The sequence below is a fragment of the Papio anubis genome, chromosome 7 (assembly GCF_008728515.1).
Source record: "Papio anubis isolate 15944 chromosome 7, Panubis1.0, whole genome shotgun sequence".
In the NCBI taxonomy this organism is placed as follows: Eukaryota; Metazoa; Chordata; class Mammalia; order Primates; family Cercopithecidae; genus Papio; species Papio anubis.
The window spans coordinates 141,478,152-141,498,234 of NC_044982.1; the positions used below are offsets into that span (position 1 = coordinate 141,478,152).

At 44.7% G+C, this 20,083-nt stretch overlaps 1 protein-coding gene and 1 long non-coding RNA gene across 3 annotated transcripts in view; one reads left to right on the forward strand and one right to left on the reverse strand.

The window, feature by feature from the left end:
- Positions 1–20,083, reverse strand: part of SQOR (sulfide quinone oxidoreductase) — a 59,231-nt gene that overhangs the window by 24,913 nt on the left and 14,235 nt on the right. For both annotated transcript variants that reach the window (XM_017960589.2, XM_003900886.3), the window contains 2 exons: positions 8,386–8,636; positions 5,429–5,599 (listed from right to left, as the gene is read on the reverse strand). In XM_017960589.2, coding sequence (XP_017816078.1) covers positions 5,429–5,599; positions 8,386–8,619 — 405 coding nt within the window. In that variant the 5' untranslated portion in view covers positions 8,620–8,636. The remainder of the gene's footprint in view (positions 1–5,428; positions 5,600–8,385; positions 8,637–20,083) is intronic.
- Positions 8,750–11,830, forward strand: LOC103885800. The gene is made up of 3 exons (XR_649087.4): positions 8,750–8,815; positions 9,973–10,020; positions 11,733–11,830. It is a non-coding gene; the product is annotated as an uncharacterized LOC103885800 (long non-coding RNA).

A 20,083-nucleotide genomic window follows, 5' to 3' on the forward strand; every position in this document is an offset into this window, starting at 1 on the left:
CTGCCAACAGAGGAGCTTTTGGTTTGTGCAGGCCACCACCAAGCATAATGCAACATAATATCGATTATGCTCTGTTTTATTCGAGCATAATATTCATTATTTCTAAGGACTAAAACCACGCCAGCTTAAGATTATGGGGGAAAAAAAATCATTAAGAGAGAATAAACCCTCTATAGCAACAGAGCAAGAAGAAAACCTCAAGCCTTTTAAATGAGTTCAAGTTTTCAGGTTAGATGACCTAAACCCTCAGGAACAGCAAAAGATTATACATAAGACTTTAGAGCAGTTATGCACAACAGTATAGACCTTGCCAGAAGGCTGAATATCTGCAAGTATTCTCATATTACACAGGGGTCAGACGAGGTAAATTCTGACATGAACGCCTTAGTAAATAGGCTATTAATCCTTTGCAAAAGTCTAGGCTCAACTACTAAATAGACATTTCATAGTACTTTTTTAAAAGATTAGCTGGGCATGGTAGTGTGCGCCTGTAAGTCCCAGCTTCTCGGAAGGCTGAGGCAGATCGTTTGAGCCCAAGAGTTCAAGTAACTTGAGCTGTGATCTCACCACTGCACTCCAGCCTGAGCAACAGAGCAAGGCTGAAGGGAGGGGAGGGAAGGGGAGGGGAGGGGAGGGAAGGGAGAAAGAGGGAGGAAGGAGACAAAGAGAGGAAGGAAGGGAAGGAGAAAGAAAGGAAGGAAGGAAGAAGGAAGGAAGGAAAGGAGGGAGGGAGGGAGGAGAAGGAAGAAAGAGGGGGAGGGGAGGAGAGGTGAGAGGAGAGGAGGGGAGGAGAGGGGAGAGGAGAGGAGAGGAGGAGAGGAGGAGAGGAGAGGAAAACGAGCACCAACATAGGTTCACAGATGATAAGCCAGCTGCTTTCAATCAGCAATCAAGAACTGCTGGCATATAGTAGATACTCAGCAAATAAATCCTTTTCCTTTTCATGTATTCTTTTAAAAATAACAGCAACGTTTATCGAGCATTTGCTCTGTGCAAGGTGCTGTTCTAAGTGCTTCATATGGTTTCATTCATGTAACACTCACAACAACTTCATAAGGTATCTAAGTACTATTATCATTATTATTTTACAAATGAAGAAACAGACACAATTTGCTCACAAATATTTACTGAGCACCTTCTATGTTCCAGATATTGTGCTAGGTCCTGGGCATAAAACAATGGACAAGAAAAATACACTTCCTGCCCTTCAGGAACTCCATCTAGTGCGTGAGATGGGCATTACCAGATAATGACACAAATAATTACTAAATCACACAATGCTGTGATAGCACATCAAGGGGTAACCTGACCTAGTCTGGGAAGTCAAGGAAGCCTTGCCTGAAGGAGTCATATCGAAGCTAAAGATGAGTAGGAGATAGCTAGGGATAGAAGTGGAAATAGCATGTGCAAATGTTCTGGGGTAAGAAAAAGGCTGAGGCATTTGAGGAAATAAGAGGCCAGTATGGCAGGAGTGGGAAGAAGGGGAGAATAGAACTGGGTTAAGCCTGGAGAAGGAGCAAGGGCCAGTCTACACGGGGCCTTGAGATGTGTTTCAGACAAACACACCCCTGGAACAGGGAAGAGTCAGAGACACACTGAGTCTGGGTTTCAACAGTGCCTCCAGCTCAGTCTTTCACCAATAAGGTGGGAAAGTATAAACTAAGAATGGAATGGGCCGGGCACAGTGGCTCATGCCTGTAATCCCAACACTTTGGGAGGCCGATGTGGGCAGATCATCTGAGGTCAGGAGTTCGAGACCAGCCTGGCCAACATGGCAAAACCCTGTCTCTACTAAAAACACCAAAATTAGCTAGGTGTGGTGGCACACGCCTGTAATCCCAGCTACTCGGGAGGCTGGGGCAGGAGAATCACTTGAACCCTGGAGGCAGAGGTTGCAATGAGCCAAGATCGCAGCACTGCACTCCAGCCTGGGCAACAACATGAGACTCCGTCTCAAAAAAAAAAAAAAAAACAGAATGGAATGATTTGGTCAATTGAATAATATTTGCTAAAGAATATTGACTAATTTTATGCAATCTAAAAAAGCTCTCTAGTGACATTTTACAGAATTAAAACCTTGAACTTATATGAAACCACCTGTGAATAACAGGAAAAACTGCTCACGGAGTGACAGAGTCATAAATCCAAAAGACCCAGATGGGTTGGGAGGATGAACTAAAACCAGCAGGATGATTTCTCACATGAGATGTCGAGTGTATTTCTGATTTCTGGATATGAAGTAGTTTTGCTTCATAAAATATTGGAAGAAAGTCCCACTACAGTGCACCAACTTCTCTAGCCCTAAAACAAGACACTACAGCTTTCCTAAGTGTCTAACCTTAGGAGTAATAGGTAGGACTCAGCAGTGAGAACACCTACTAGTGCCTGTCATTCCCAAGAGATGAGTAAAGTACCTGCTCCTTGAGGTGAGCATGAACCCAACCACAGAGGGCTCCGAACTGTAGCTTGAAGGGGTCCAAACAATGAGGCAGGCCCTGCTGTACCAAAGAGATGCTGTGTGTGATATGAGAGAGGTCTCCTGGCCCTGTATGCAGAAGACTGGCAAGGTAAAAGAGCCACCAAGCTCAACCTTGTGAATTGAGAATAATCTTGACTGTAATTCAGTCCAGTCTTCTGGAGACATTGAGAAAAATTTAAAAAGTTCTGAACTATTAACAGGGCAAAAGCCATATATAAAATGTTTAATTAAAATAAATATATATGCATATAGGTATTTGCTTATATATATTCATTCCTGCCTTTAGGTAAAATCAGTAACAACTGTACTTTTTCTGAATGGGGAAAGCCTGACTCGATTGTGGGTCGTATGAAAAGGGCCCAGAAATTTGCACCGACCTCAAGCCCAGCATGAATCAGCACCATGGTAACTGTCACAAAAAAGGTAAATGCTAACTTAGGCAGCATGAGCTCCTGGGAGAGAATGGCTCCACTCTATTCCGGGCTGTTCTAGAAAGTTGCCTTCTCTTCCAGGCGCCTCTTTCATGGGGCACTAACAAGGCAGATGGTGTTTAAAGCAGAATAAAGAGGGGGCTGGGGGGACCGGAAACCATGAAATGTGAGGAAGAATTGAGGGACATGAGGACAGGGGGGACACATCTACCTAAACAGAAAATTTATATAAAACGTAAGAGCCATCTTCAAATAGCTGAAGGGTTTCTCCATAGAAAAGAGAGAAGACATTCTTCTCTCATACACAACAGGACAAAACAAGGAATAAAAGTATTAAGAAAGGTATTAAGTGTATTAAAAGCAATAACATCCTCGGTGTCCAAGAAAGAATACAAAAAAGGTTACAGGAAGGTGGATTCTGGCTCAGTAAAGACAGAACTTTCATATAACCCACCTGTCTAAAAAAATGAAGAGTTAACTTATCAGAGAACTCCTTGGCCATGGACTATGTAAATACCAACCTATTTTAAATTCAATCCCCCACCTCCATGTGCCCCAATACCAGTTAGCTCCAAATCAGCTCATTTTTTCCATGAATAACCATCATATTCTAACATAGTATATAAGTCTATTGTTGATTGTATGTTCTCACTGACTAGAATATAATATCCAGTTCAGTAAGAATTTTTGTCTGTTTTTGTTCACTCATGTATCCTTAATACCTAAAACTGCACCTGGCTTATAGTAGATGCTTAATAAATATTTGTAGAATGAATGAATGAATGGAGGCCAGAAAGCCAAGGATCATAAATGCTATATGGCAGGTACTCTTTTTTTTTGTTTTTGTGTTTGTTTGTTTGTTTTTTTCTTTTTTTGGAGACAGCTCTGTCACTCAAGATGGAGTGCGGTGGTGCAATCATGGCTCACCACAGCCTTGAACTCCTGGGCTCAAGTGATCCTCCCACCTTAGCCTCGCAAGTAGCCGGAAACACAGGCACACACACCACACCTAGATAATTTATTAAATTTTTTTTTTGTAGTGACAGGGTCTCACTATGTTGCCCAGGCTGGCCTCGACCTCGTGGGCTCAAGTGATCTTCCTACCTCAGCCTACCAAGGTGTTGGGATTACAGGTGTGAACCACCATGCTCGGCCAAAGTAGGTTCTCTTGATCAGGGTCCAGGGAAAAGCTACAGAAAGTCTCTGAACTCCCTAAAAGCAAATGCAAAATCTGGTACATAGGTGCATTTTTCTAGAGAGGGCTTTCGTCTGGTACCCAGAAAGATCCGTGACCTAAAAAAGCCTTAAGAATGCCTCAGCAGGCCGGGCGCGATGGCTCACCCCTATAATCCCAACACTTTGGGAGACTGAGGCAGACGTATCACTTGAGGTCAGGAGTTCAAGCCAGCCTGGCCAACATGGTAAAACCCCATCTCTAGCAAAAAGTACAAAAATTATCTGGGCATGGTGACACAAGCCTGTAATCCCAGCTACAGGGGAGGCAGAGGTGGGAGAATCACTTGAACCCAGAAGGTGGAGGTTGCAATGAGCCAAGATTGTGCCACTGCACACCAGACTGGGCGACAAAGTGAGACCCTGTCTCAAAAAAAAAAAAAGAATGCCTCAGCAGATGAATCTCTGTTGGAGGGAAGGGTTGGACTTGAAAACATTTTAGGATCCTCACCAACTCTGATTCTACAATTCCGTGAAAATGCTGGAGTCTCCAGTTGAAGGGGGAAGAGGCAAAGGATTAAGACCAATAACACTCTGGGAGCCCCAAAACCACAGGAACCTGGAACAGGTCAGAGCACGGTGGCTGCGCTGCCTGCCCCTGTCCTGGGCTCAGCAGCAGGTGGGGGAAAGAAAGCTGCAGATGGCTTCTGAGCAGCCCTTCCACCATCCTGCTCTTATCACCTCAGTTAAACATGGGGCAGCCACTGCTAAAAAGCTTTGACCCCTGAGTGGTGAGAGTGGGTGACTCCTAAAAGGTGCTGAGCAGTTACGAGCCTCAAGCTGCAGCAACAATTCTCCTTAGCGCTGGCATGAACCTCAGAGTCATAGGATTCCCCTACAGTTCTGGCAGAGCGCCCCCTAGGGTGGCTGGATGGATACTTTCCAGTAACCTATTGCTCTGGGAGGCTAGGCGTCAGGTAGAAAATCTGATTGCTTCAGAAAAAGAGAAAGAGGAAGGTGCTTGCTATTTTAACATGTAGCAACATATAAACAAATGGTTTGATAAACATTCAGGTGCCAGATGCTATACTAAGCAATAGGGTGCACGGTGGGTGTTCAACAAATACTTACCTTAGTTGTTTATTAACTCAATATCACTCAGTCCTTCCATCTATCCTCCACTTACCACATACCCTGCCATCTTGTGCAGTATTCAACACACATACGTTCATGCACACTCATGCATATATACTGCTCTTTCAACACAAAGCTATCCAGTTTAAGATGGTTGCGTATTAATACAAGCCATCAGATTAACAAAAAATCCAAAGGCCCCAGTGGTTACCTGCTCGTCGTTGTCTGTGTGAATGCAGTTCTTGTCTGGGTTCAGCTCAATCACTCTAGCTTTGATCCATTCCACACCAGACGGAATCACACTCGCCATGGGACGACCCGATGAGGACAACTGTTTGGCACCAGCACCCACCAGTGTCCAGATTGGCTGGTAGAAATGTCTCTGAGAAACAAAGTATTTTAAGATTTATTGCAATTTGACACTGATCAAAAGGGGTCATAGCTAACAGTATGAGCTAGATTCCCTCAGTTACTCCCTCCTGACTCTTAGAGCATCGTATGGAAAAGTCTCCACAAAGTTAGCTCCCTCTATTAGGCGTCTCCTATTATGGTAAGTTCTGAAGGACAGTCACTCAACACAAGAATTCTTCCAAGATCATCGAAAAAGCTATAAACTATCTTTAATGACCACTGCATTATTTATTGCTGAAAGTTGATTTGGTGTTTAATATGTACATGTTATATACACATGCATATCTACACACATATTACGGATACTTCATGTGAAGAAATATTTTAAAAATTAAGCCCAGCAGCCTAAATATGGTCCCACAGGAGCATGTGGAGACAGTGGTAAGTCTGGAAAGTTTACAGCCACTTCCAGGGGTCCTCTAAACTTCATTCACTTCCAACTGTGTTTCCCAAGCCCAGTGAGGGCTGTGTTTCCTGATCAGCCTTTCTTCTACTTTCTCAGACCCTCAGAGACTTTACACCCAAAGACAGTAAGTACCAGATCCTACTCCACAATGCAATGTATGCCCAAACTTTCACTATCTTCTGGAGTTTTCTTGCTTCAGATGGTCCATTCTTTTTTTTTTTTTTTTAAGACAATCTCACCCAATCACCCAGGCTAGAGTACAGTGGCATGATCTCGGCTCACTGCAACCTCCACCTCCTGGGTTCAGGTGATGCTTCTGCCTCAGCCTTCCGAGTAGCTGGGACTACAGGCATGTGCCACCACACCTGGCTAATTTTTGCATTTTTAGCAGAGATGGGGTTTCACCAGGTTGCCTAGGCTGGTCTTGAACTCCTGACCTCAGGTGATCTGCCTGCCTCAGCCTCCCAAAGTGCTGGGATTACAGGATGAACCACTGTGCCTAGCAACAGATAGGCCATTCTTGATCTAAGTTAGTTGTGAAAGTTCTGGACATAGGGGCAAAGGGCAGATTTGTATAATGGCCTCTAAGAATTCCAATCCACTTAGAATAGACTGCAGACCAAGAGCTCTCAATATTGCCAAAATGCCTCAAAGTGGCGGGCCAGCACTGCCAAAACCCACAGAGAGGTGAAGAGGACACCAGGAATGACTCTGCAGTCTCCCTACAACCAATAATGTGATCCAAGGGGAGGAAGACAGTGGTCTCCATTTAAGAGAGCTCATCAATGGCCAGTCCATCTTGAACAGTAAGAGGAGCAAAAATACAAGCTCAGATTTTATTTTTAGACTATGAACATCAGCTCCAGCTATCACTAAACCAGACTCAGCAGGCAAAGTACCAAGCCTGGGGCTCTGGCAGCTCCTTCCAGAAATTCCTGCCCTGTACTTCCTCACAGGGCAAGACAAACTGGATTCTGGCCACCTGAATTGTGCCCAGGTCCCAGAAGAGCCAGTCTCCTTACAAAGAGAAGCCCGACTGGGAGACCCACCCATGCATTAGCTAAAATACAACACATACCAGAAAGAGTGGCCACCTGACACAGCTCTCAGACCACTGTCATTTAAAGTAAGGTTCCTGAATTGAAGAGATGCCACTTTACAAAGGCAATTGATAGAGACTGCCCCCTAGTTTCCTGTCAAATCATGGCCCTAGGTAACATCATTCCCTTGAATGGGACAAATCTTGAAAAGGAGTATGTCTTCCTTGTCCTGTCCTCCCCCTGAAACAGGCACCTGATCCATTTTGCTTTTTTCTCCCAAGGATGCAGTTCCCAACTGGTACATGCCTAGTTCCACAGGAAACATTAGGCAAGCCACCAAAAATCTTGAATATTTTTCTGAAGCTTTTGGACAATCTTAATATGTTTTTTGCGAGACAGTGCCTTACTCAGTCTTCCCTCCTAGTGTCAGCTACCTTTTCTCCCTTATAATCTGCCCTTGCATTTAAGTTTGTAAGCCCACTGACAGCTTTCCAGAGGCCTCCCTGTGCCCCAACGCATCATCCCTTCTCCAGACAGGAATGGATAAGAAGGTGCAGTGGCCATTGATTTTCCTCTGGGCAGGAGGTTGGCATTGGGAGAGTGTCGTGGGTTGAATTGTGTCTCTCTCAAAGAAGGATGTTGACGTTCTAACCCCAGTACCTGGGAATGTGACCTTATTTGGAAATAGGGTCTTTGCAAATGTAATCAAACTAAGATGAGGTCATTCTTGAAGAGTGTGCCATAAATCCAACGACTTTGGATTTCTAGGAGGGTCATGTAAAGACACAGGGACACAGAGACACACAGAGAACATTCTGTGAAGATGGAAGCAGAGAAGGGAGTGGCACAACCGCAAGCCAGGGAGTGGCAAGGATTTCAGGGCAACCACCAGAAGCTGGGAGAGAGGCCTGAGACAAAGCCGCCTCCCATCCCTCTCACCCAGGCTGCAGGGGGAGCGTGGCCTTGCCCATAGCTTGGTTTCAGGCTTCTAGCCTCCAGAACTGTGAGGGAATAGACATTTGTTGTTTCAAGCTACCCAATTTGTAGTAATTAGTTATGGCAGCCCTAAGAAACTAATACAGAGGAGAACAGTAAAAGCCAAGAGATCTGTCCTCCCTCTCTTTCCGTCCACTTCCTCCCAGTCCTTTTGGATAGGCTGCTTTCTGTGCCCAGGAGAAGCCCTAGCCTGGACACATGAAGACCCGTTGCTTGATAGTCATACCCAACCCCAGAACACACACACACACTCACACACACACACATATACACACACGTACACACACACCCAGGCCCTCAAAAGGGGAGCCTTACCTCACTGGGCTCAACAACGGCCACATTCTCTGCACCCACTTTCCTCTTCATGCGGGCGGCCATGGTGATCCCACCACTGCCCCCACCCAGCACCAGCACCTCATAATGGTTCCTGGCTGCATGGCTGGCCCCGGTGTGCAGCTGAAGGGGGCCGGCCTGCTGAGTGCCCAGCCTGAGCAGGCAGGCAAAGAGCTGGGCACGGGGCCCCGATACCACAGCCACCAGTGGCACCATCTTCAGGCAGGATCAGTCTGGAAGGGAAGAGACAGGGCTATGAGTGCCAAGGTAGAAACCATCATGGGACTGAAGCGTTTTCTTCCCAGGAGGAACGGAGGCCAGCATCTGGCCCACTCCCACTGGTCCCCATCATCTCTCAAGACCACTTTCCCCACTGGCTATGGTCCCAAGGCCTCCTGAGAGCGCCCAATTGGTAGCTATCAATTGACTATACTTTCCATTTCTCCCCTTCCTCCTACGCTCAGGCTATCGAGGACTTTGAACCAAATTCCCCAATTCTTTAATTCTTTCCTGATAACCTGTCTGTACCCATCCTTGTCCATCCATAAGATCCAGGGCACCATCTGGTTGCATCCAGCTGTTGGCCCATTCTCCACTGAGGTACACTCCCCAATGCTTTCTTTGGGTTTTCAGTCCATGAAAACTGATATACGAGTCCACAATCAGAGACCTACAACATTCCTTGCAGTAAAAAGCACCCAAGACCTTACTGAAACAGAAACCATCTAGCAAGAAACCCACCTTCTGCAACTCAGAGTACCCACCAAGGCCATCAAGGCCGCAGCCCCCTCCAGAGGCCTCCTGGCTCTGCTTGCCCAGGGAAATACAATGTAATTAAATCACCGGCCACAGACACACAAGTGAAGGCCCTCCACACCTCTAGCAATTTCAACCAGATGATTTCAGAAAGCCATAAAAGGAGCCCTACCTGGTATCATAAAGTTATATTTTACTGAAGGAATCTGCACATGCTGCTGACCAGTCTTTTATTACATCCAATTCAGTAAACATTTCTCCTTAACAGTTCCTCCGAGAGACTCACTTTACCTTTAAGAAAACCTGTTTCTGCTCTGAGCAGTGAGTGCTTTGGCAGAGAGGAAATTAAGGCTTCTCAGAGACTGACCTTTGCTTCACCCCACGCACAAAGCTGGCCTGACATCCAGGACCCCATCCACCTGTAAACCTTGAGTGACCCCCGACTCATATCTCCCTCCCTAGGTATGACAGTGCCCCAGATCCTACCGTCAAGTCCAGTGCTTAGGGTTCAACACTGCTCCAAGAACCCTTTATTAAAATGCAAGTGTCCAGCTGGGGATTAACACTTACAGCTGCTAAGATTACTAACTTCTTAATGAAATGACTTCATTATATCATTTCCCCCCTCCCGACTGGAGAAGAGGAAGTCTGCACAAGGGGATTAGAGAAAGCTGAGAGGGCAAAGGGGTTATAAAAAGAAAGGCCTTGGAGAGGCGGAAAAATAATAGGGAATGGGAAAGAGGAGCCGAGGGGCTGTGAAGATTAACTTTATTCCAGAGTTTTGGTGCCCCAACAACTTCTCCAATATTTCAGATCTGAGAAGCAACCTAGAGCTGTACGAAGGGGACTTGGAGGCCCACGGTAAGTAGAACAGGCACATACGGTGTTTCCAGGAGTCTAGAGTCAATACGACCCTTCTGGAAACTTACGCTTTGACCCTGCATTTCCATTTCTAGGAATCTAATCTAAGGAAATAACCTCTAATACTGAAGAAGAAAAACCACTACAAAGATGTTTTTCACAAATGTATTCATAATCTGGTCACCCCTCTGTTAATTGGCTTGTGGATTAGGGCTAATTATGTCCTGGGGACAGAAAAAAAAAACTGCAGGCTCCACACAGGCCGGGAAAGGCTCAGGTCACCACTTTAATATGGGGGCAGAGAGCAAACCAAGTATCAAAACACTGGGGAAGGGTTAACTAAAACATGGAACCCAAGATGATTTCTGTAGTCTTTTAAAATTATGTTCATAAAAAATACATAGGCCAGGTGTGGTGGTTCACACCTGTAATCCCAGCACTTTGGGAGGCCAAGGCAGGTGGATCACCTGAGGTCAGCAGTTCAAGACCACCCTGGCCAACATGGCGAAACCCTGTCTCTAGTAAAAATACAAAAATTTTTAGCCAGGCGTGGTGGTGTGCACCTGTAATCCCAGCTACTAGGGAGGCTGAGCCATGAGAATTGCTTGAACCCAGGAGGCAGAGGTTGCAATGAGCTGAGATCGTGCCACTGCACTCCAACCTGGGTGACAGAGACTCTGTCTATCTCTCTGTGTGTGTGTCTCTCTCTCTCTCTCTATATATATATATATATAATGTTTACATCATGATCAGGAAACAAATTAGAAATGCAATATTCTCTCAACTATGTAAGAGAAAATGTATTAGAAAAAACAAAGCCAAAATCTTAACACTGGTAAGTGGTTTTCTCTGGGTTTTAGAATAATGAGTGATTTTGATTTCTTCGGCTTTTACGTATTTTATAAAAGTCTCTACTATACACATACATTAACATTGGCTGGGCATGGTGGTTCACACCTGTAACCCCAGCACTTTAGGAGGCCGAGAGTGGGGGATCATCCAGGAGTTTGAGACCAGCATGGAAAACATAGGGAAACCCCATCTCTATTTAAAAAAAAAAAAAAAATTAGCCAGGCATGTTGGTGCATCCAGCTACTAGAGAGGCTGAAGTGGAAGGATCACTCAAGCCCAGGAGGTCAAGGCCACAGTGATCTGTGATTTCACCACTGTACTCCAGCCTGGGGACAGAGGGAGACCTTGTCTCAAAATAAATAAATAAAATTAATATTAATAAAATATTCCTTTAGATGATAATTAACATTTACTAAGTCTTTTACATAAGCATTTAACTTGTGAGTTGGCTGCCACTATCATTCCCATTTAACAGATGGTATAAGTAAGGCAGATAGCAGTTAAGTGACTGTCAAGGTTATACAGCCCATGGGTGGACTGTGATTTGTACCCAGGTATTTTGGTGTCAGAGCCTCTACTTTAAACTACTACACCATACTATCTCTATGACCTTTAGAACAATATGTCTCAACAGCAACAAAACAATGCTTGTGTGATAACGTTAAATGGGGGAAAAAAAAAAAAAGGTATACTTTCTACACCTTCCCAGAAAAGGGAAACCATTTTTCAAGGTACTGATACCTAAATATCAGCAATGGTTTTAATATGATTACAATTATTTTTCCTCTTCTTTGTGTGTACTTTTCTCAAATTTTCTTTAATACATTATACATTTAAAATTTCTTAAATTACTCAAACAGATTTTGTTTAGATTGAAGAGAAGAAGAAATCACCAAGTAAGATATGGATGTTTCATACAGAAGGAAGAAGATATTTCATGGTGCATACCCAGTCATCGCATCCTGCCTTTCTTTCTAAATGTCCACAGAATGATAGAATCACCGCGCAAAAATTCTCACTTTCCAGAAAATAAAAATCATGTTTTCATGGTCCTGACACTATATCTATCCCCATGGAAAAAGCCCCCTAGAAAGAACCCCACAGGGCAGGGGCAGGAGGAGGCCTGGCTAAGTTTCTGATTTCCAGCCACCCCGTCTGAGGTTGTTTGGCCTCCTAGTGATACAAGAGTTAAGAAAAAATTATTTAGGCAGATAGTGAGGGTATGGAAGTCCTCGGTAAGGTTTTCATTTTAATGAAAAGCAGCCCCAAGACATTTTCCTGTCTAACAAAGAGCAGCCTGTAAAATCGAGCTGCAGACATAGATGCTGGCAGTTGTGCCAATCATGTTCAAGATGGAGGCTCCATTTTCCCTCTGTCAGCCATGTGTACAGTAAGGAGCAGACAAGATGGCCCCAACTAAGGGGAACGTTCATTTGCACAATAACATTAGGGTGGGGAGGCCAGCCTTCCTGACGCGCTATGTAAATATCATACCTGATCAAACCAATCTGTGAGCCTTATGTAAATCAGACACGGCCTCCACCAACCTGACTATAAAATCTGACACATCCACCACCAGCCGGGTCTTTCCACTCAGAAGACCCCTCTCTCTCAATAGAGTTGTTTTTCTTTCTCCTTTCTTCTGCCTATTAAACCTCCACTCCTAAACTCCTTGTGTGTGTCCGTGTCCTAAATTTTCCTGGCGCGAGAAAATAAACCATGGGTATACACCCCAGTCAACGTAGCCACTTCACTAGCTCCCTTCCAGGCTAACACCTCATGGTTCCTCTCTTGAAAATGTACACAAGTATTTCTCTCACTCAGCCAAGAAGGCTACTTCTGCTTTATTTCATTAATTATCCATAGCCTATTCCTGGATTCAGTATTTATAAACAAAAAGTCCTCTGAACCAGTTTTATTGACATCATTGACAGTCACATAGCAGAATGTCCTGGCCTTTGCAGTCAAATTTCACTTTCGAACTATAAGCAACAACTTCAAAAACACAACAGAATATGTTAGAGGGAATGTCCAAGTTTCAAAATGCTGAAAAATCTCAATTACTCTCTAATTCTAACAATGTAACTTCACCCAAACTTCCAAATCAGAAAACCCAGAACCATGATCCAGCCCTGCCTGTGGAGGAGCATGATGCAATGTCAAAGAAACAAACCAGGGCAGGAATCATAATTTTTTTAATGCCACTTCTTTTTTTTTTTTTTTTTTCTTTTTTGAGTCTGGCTCTGTCACCCAGGCTGGAGGGCAGTGAGGAGATCTCAGCTCACTACAACCTCCACTTCCCAAGTTCAAGCGATTTTCCTGTCTCAGCCTCCTGAGTAGCTGGGATTACAGGCACGCACCCCCATGCCCAGCTAATTTTTTGTATTTTTAGTAGACACGGGGTTTCACCATTTTAGCCAGGCTGGCCTCATGTAATCTGCCCACCTCGCCGTCCCAAAGTGCTGGATTACAGGCATAAACCACCCCACCCAGCCTAAATGCCACTTTTAAACCATGGTGTAATATAAAACATATTCTGTCTTTGTTCCTGGTTCCTAGCTCAAAGTTCCTAAAACTTTTGGGATTGCCTGAGTGATGGAAGTGTATTTGTTTTTCATAATGAGTCCCTGAGTTTATGCTAGTAAGGTGACTCAAGGTGGGATCCCTAGATGGCTTCAGGATGGGGCTGGTCACCAGAAAAACCAAACATGTGACTGTGATTAGAGGGCTGGAACTCTCAGCCCCGCCTCCAACCTTGGGAAGGGGAGTAGGGCTGGAAATTGAGCTCTATAAAAACTATTCAACAATAAGACAAGAGCTTCCGGGTTGGTGAACTCACTGATGTGCTGGATGGTGGTGTGACCGGAGAGGGCCTGGAAGCTCTGCACCACCCTGCTACCTTGCCCTGTATGTCTCTTCCATATGGCAATTCCTGAGCTGTATCCCTTATACTAAACCAGTTAACTCAGGTAGAGTGTTCCCCTGAGTTCTTTGAGTAGTTCTAGCTGATTATCGAACCTGAGGAGGATGGATCATGGGAGCTTTGGAATTTGTAGTTGGCCAGACACAGGTGTGGGTCCCCTTGGGGCCAGCAGCAGATGCCCTGCCTGGCTGGCATCTGAAGTGAGGGCAGTCTTGCAGGACTGAGCTTTAAACTACGGGGCCTCCACTAACTCCGGAAGCTAATGCCACAATTGAATTGAATTACTGGGTACCTAGTTGGTATTGATTGGTATTGAAAAAGATAACATATTTGATATTAGAAGTGGTATCAGAAAACATCACTTAGGAACCAACAGGAATTACTGACATTGACCTAAACTAAGTCTATAGCAACAAGCAGAGAAAGATACAGTTGAAGGAAGCAACAGCCACACAATCTTTCTTTTTTTTTTTTTTTTTTTTTGAGGCGTAATCTTGCTCTGTCGCCCAGGCTGGATCTCGGCTCACTGCAACCTCCACCTCCCGGGTTCAAGCGATTCTCCTGCCTCGGCACCCACGAGTAGCTGGGATTACAGGTGCCTGCCACCACACCTAGCTAAGTTTGTATTATTAGTAGAGATGGGGTTTCACCATGTTGGCAAGGCTGGTCTCGAACTCCTGACCTCAAGTAATCTACCTGCCTCGGCCTCCCAAAATGCTGGGATTACAGGTGTGAGCCACCCTGCCCGGCCAGCCACACAATCTTAACCAGAAGGCAAAAAAAAAAAAAAAAAAAAGGAGGCTTACGCCTGTAATCCCAACACTTTAGGGAGGCTGAAGTGGGTGGGTCACTTAAGATCAGGACTTTCAGAACAGCCTGGCCAATGTGGTGAAACCTGGTCTCTTCAAAAATTAGAAAAAATTAGCTGGACCTGGGGGGGGCGTGGTTGCCGGTGCCTGTAATCCCAGCTACTCTGAAAGCTGAGGTACAAGAATTGCTAGAACCTGGAAGGCGGAGGTGACTGTGAGCTGAGATCACACCACTGCACTCCAGCCTGGGCAACAGAGTGGGACTCTGTCTCAAAAAAACAAACAAACAAAAAAAAACAAAAAAAGAAGAAGACCAAACTGGACCCTAAAGTCAGCAGAGAAGAAATAGAAAACTGAAAACTTCTGTCAGCAAGGAGTATAAATCTGAGATGATTTCTTAGTCTCCTCAGAAGATAGCCTGAAACACTTAACTTTTTTAAGAAATAAGAATTAACTATTGGCCGGACGTGGTGGCTCATGCCTGTAATCCCAGCACTTCAGGAGGCCAAGGTGGGCAGATCACCTGAGGTCAAGAATTTGAGACTAGCCTGGCCAACATACCGAAACCCCCTCTCTACTAAAAATACAAAAATTAGCCAGGCATGGTGGCACACACTTGTAATCCCAGCTGCTTGAGAGGCTGAGGCACAAGACTTGCTTAAACCCAGGAGGCAGGGGTTGCAGTGAGCCGAGATCATGCCATTGCACTCCAGCCTGGGCAACAGAATGAGACTCTGTCTCAAAAAAAAAGAAAGAAAGAAAAAGAAAAAAATCAATAAATAAAGTAAATTTAACTTTCATGTACCAAATGGCACATGCAATATATATTTTATAATCAAATAGTATTATGCTTTTAAGTTAGACTAATATTCCTCTATTCTAAATTGATTGCATCCCTCCTTCAAAGAATCGGAATGAATGCTTTGATATGACCGCAGTCTAACTGGAAAAGTAAAGTCCCTGTTGATTGAAAGATAAGACAGCTGACTGGGCATCCCCTACTTCCATCACTGGCCCCTGGGTCCAGACCTGGTCTGGACAAGTCTTTGGGACTTCATACCTTTCCACTACAGCCCTTCCTGGACAAGCAATACAGACTGCCTGTGTCAAAAGTTTCCTAATCTTACGTCACATGACATGGTTTGTGAGCAGCCAGGGCACCTGGCAGAGTTCAAACAGAGCTGCTGGCTAAGCAAGAATTACTCAGAGCATTCTTAATGAAAGATCCACCAAGCCAAGGATTGTCATCAACCCTTCAGCTACTTTTGCTTTTGAGGACACAGTGGGTCTTTGACTTACAATTGTCTCCTCTCAAGCCTAGGCCAGGCTGGGCCCACTCTGCTTTGGGTTTCAATAACCACAGGGTCAACCTTTAACAGATCGCTTTGCAGAACACTTCCAAAATCAAAGAGGAAAACAGACAACAAGCAGGCTCCAGCTCTTGTCACCTACCCTGCTCCTCCCGCCAGGCCCGGGCCAGGCTTACTGTGAGCTGTCGGTCTGGATCTCTGTAGCTTCCTGTCTCAGGGCACCAGTGAGCACTGTGTACACAGCACGGATCAGGCTTACACCTGGTGCCCAGGTGGAGTGACTGCTGGAAAACTCCTCCTCCTCCTCAACTAAATCCTCCCACCTGGGCTTTCTGGGCCTATTTAATTAATTAAGTCAGCCCTAATGCTATTATCCGTTATTTACACCTCTTAACCAAATGTTTTCTTATTTCACATCCAGAAGACAGGATTTGGTAGAAAAATAACCTATTTTGGCCGGGTGTGGTGGCTCATGCCTGTAATCTCAGCACTTTGGGAGGCCAAGGCAGGCGGATCATGAGGTCAGGAGATCGAGACCATCCTGGCCAACACGGTGAAACCCCGTCTCTCCTAAAAATACGAAAATTAGCTGAATGTGGTGGCGCATGCCTATTATCCCAGCTACTGGGAAGGCTGAAGCATGAGAATCGCTTGAACCCAGAAGGCAGAGGTTGCAGTGAGCCAAGATCGCGCCACTGCACTCCAGTCTGGCAACAGCGCAAGATTCCGTCTCAAAGAAAAAAAAACTATCATCGAAATAATAACTAACATTTCTTGTTTACCAGTTGTGCTTGTGCTGTCTCAAAGACTCCTCATAACCTTATAAATAGAATTCCCATTTTACAGATGATAAAATTGAGGGTTTGAGTAGAGAGAGAGAACTTGCCTAAGGTCACATGACTAAGCAACAGAACTTAATTCAAACTAATAATTCAGGAAAAATGCCTATTGGCTGAAATTATTTTATTTTGTTTTTGAGACAGTCTCGCTCTGTTGCCCAGGCTGGAGTGCAGCAGCATGATCTCCACTCACTGCAGCCTCCGCCTCCTGGGCTTAAGCGATTCTCATGCCTCAAGTCTCTGGAGTAGCTGGGATTACAGGCACCCACAACAATGCCCAGCTAATTTTTCTACTTTTAGTCCAGCTAATTTTTCTACTTTTAGTAGAGACAGGATTTCGCCACGTTGGCCAGGCTGGTCTCAAACTCCTGGCCTCAAGAGATCCACCCGCCTCGGCCTCCCAAAGTGCTGCGATTGACGGGCCTGAGCCACCAGGCCTGGCCCAAGCTACTTTAAATTTGAGTGAAAATAAAATAATCCCAGTACTTTGGGAGGCCGAGGCGGGTGCATTGCTTGAGCTCAGGAGTTTGAGACCAGCCTGGGCAACAGGGCAAAACCCTGTCTCTACTAAAAATACAAAAATTAGCCAGGTGTGGTGGTGTGCTCCTATAATCCCAGCTACTAGGGAGGCTGAGGCAGGAGAATCACTTGAATCCAGGAAGAGGACGTTGCAGTGAGTGGAGATTGCCTCACTGCACTCAAGCCTGGGCCACAGACCAAGACTCTATCTCAAAAAAAAAAAAAGTTAAAGTAGCTTGGTTGAATCCCATGGAGTGAGGTGGGAGATGAGAGTGAATATATGTTTTATTTTGTTTTTTTCTAACAGAGTTTCACTCTGTTGTCCAGGCTGGAGTGCAGTGGCATGATCTCGGCTCACTGCAACCTCCTCCTTCCGGATTCAAGCGATTCTCCTATCTCAGCCTCCTGAGTAGCTGGGATTACAGGCGCCCACCACAACACCCAGCTGATTTTTATATTTTTAATAGAGACAGAGTTTCAGCACGTTGGCCAGGCTGGTGTCGAACTCCCGACCTCAGGTGATTCACCTGCGTCAGCCTCCCTGTTATTAAATTTTAGCTTACTAAATAAACTGAAAAGAAGGAAATTAAGTTTTTTGGCAGAGAAGGGCAAGGTACAATAATAGTACTGATTTAATTTTTTAAGAGTCTTTATCTTTGAGAAATATACACTGAGATTCTTATAGCTGAAATGACTCAGAATGTGCTTGAAAATATTTTAGGAGGTATAAGTGGGTAGGGGTGTAGATGAAACAAAATGGGCCATGAGTTGGCAATAATTTGAAATCAGTGGATGGATATATATGGGCGTTCCTCGTGGCAGTCTATTTTTGTACATGTTTGATGAAAGTTTACACAATAAAAATTTAAAATGAGTGAATGAATGGAAAATAAAAAAAACAGTATGTCAGAGTGAACACTGGTTTTGCTCTTTAGTCACTGAAATGTTAAGGTTTGGACATATTTCAATAATAGCAAGATATTAGCAATACAAGTAATAGCAACACAACTTATAATCATACATCCTCCCATGTGCATAGAGCTTTACAATTCAGAGGGCCCAAACCAGAGCCCACACTGGAAGTGTTGATATCACTTTACAAATGGGGAAACTGAGGTTCTAAGAGGCGAGGTCACTCAAGGGTTTCACACACTGCATCAGCAGCAGGGCCAGAGCTAACATGAATTCTTTTTCAGACGAGGAACTTTTTCTGAATATCCTTTGCAGCAGCAATGCAGGCATTAGCAGGAGCTAGCAATTCAGGGAGGGAGCAATTCCCAGTCTGCACCTTCCAGCTCCAGGGATGGCCCCTCTGCTGCGATGGGGCAGAACAGAAGAGTCCTGCATCCCTGGGTGGCCCCACATGCTGTCTCCTAGAGGGGCAGGCTTCTAAGAAGGGGCAGATCTGGGTTTTATGGGCATTGAAGCCTATATAATTTGGGGCTTCAAATTTGGGGTTTCATAACCCAAAATTACAAATACAAAATTAGATACCATATCTAATATGAATTTTGAATAAGAAAGTAAATCACAACAAATACCTGGATCCTTGGTGAGTCAGGACCCTTTGTTCTGAGATCTCTTTTAGAAAATTTATCAGAAATACAAACATAGCAATGCTTGCTAGTTACAGCCTGGCTACCTCCTGGAACATGGGAAAGCTCCCTGCGCCCACAGCCAATGAAGGGTCAAAACAAGATTTAACTAGAGGAGGTGAAAGGAACAAGGGAGGCAACCAAAACAAACATCATCATTTCCCTATTACATGAAGGACATTCCTGGAAACTGACTCACAAGATTATGGAAGCTAAGTCCCAGATCTGTAGTCAGCAAGCTGAAGACCTGGGAGAGCCTATGGTACAGTTTCAGTCTCAACACCAGCTCAAGACACAGGACGAGCCATGTTTCAGTTGAGTCTCCAGGCAGGAGAACATCCAATGTCCCAGCTCCAAGATACCCAGGCAGGGAGGGCTGATTGTCTCTCATTCATGGGAATGTTAGCCTTTTTGTTCTATTCAGGCTTTCAGCTGATTGCGTAAGGCCAACCCACATTGGGGAAGACAATCTGCTTTGCTCAATCTACCCATTCAAATGTTACTGTCATCCAGAAACACCCTCACAGGCACACCCAGAATACGGTTTCACCAAATTTCTCGGCACCCCATAGCCTACTCAAACTGGAACATAAAATTAACCATCACACCCTCTGACTTAAACTCTAAGAAGGCAGGTCTAAATCTGGAAATATCTCAGAAAGGAAATTGTTACTGTCACCTGATTAGCACAACTTCAGGCGCCAAGAAAATGCTGAACAGCCCATAAATGAGATTCTTAGCATGATCTCATCTTAATCTGAAATACATGCAAGTAATGTGTCCAGTAATATTTACAGCACATATCAATGGCACTGCATTAGATACTTCATGAAACCAGGAAGGCAACTGACTGTTTCCCCTTGCTGTAAATATTCTGAGTCCTGCTGTATTAATTCTGTTTTTCATTGTCTGTATTTTTTTTATGGTTTGACATTTGGGGACCTTGCTAATCCCAGAGAGACTGCCCCTCCCACAACTAACTCATTCTGAGAGATGGTAAAAGGCTTGCCTGACTTGCCTGTAACCACATCTTTGATATGTAAACCAACCAATCCAGAGCCATATTCTGAACCAGCTCCTCTATCTGGCTTTTACACTCCAGGAGGCAATTTTCCTCTGCCCTGATTATTCCAGGGCCAGGCATCAGACAAATACGACTACAGGCAGCTCATGCACCCTGGAGCACTCTAAAATTATTCAAACTAGCCCATCTCAA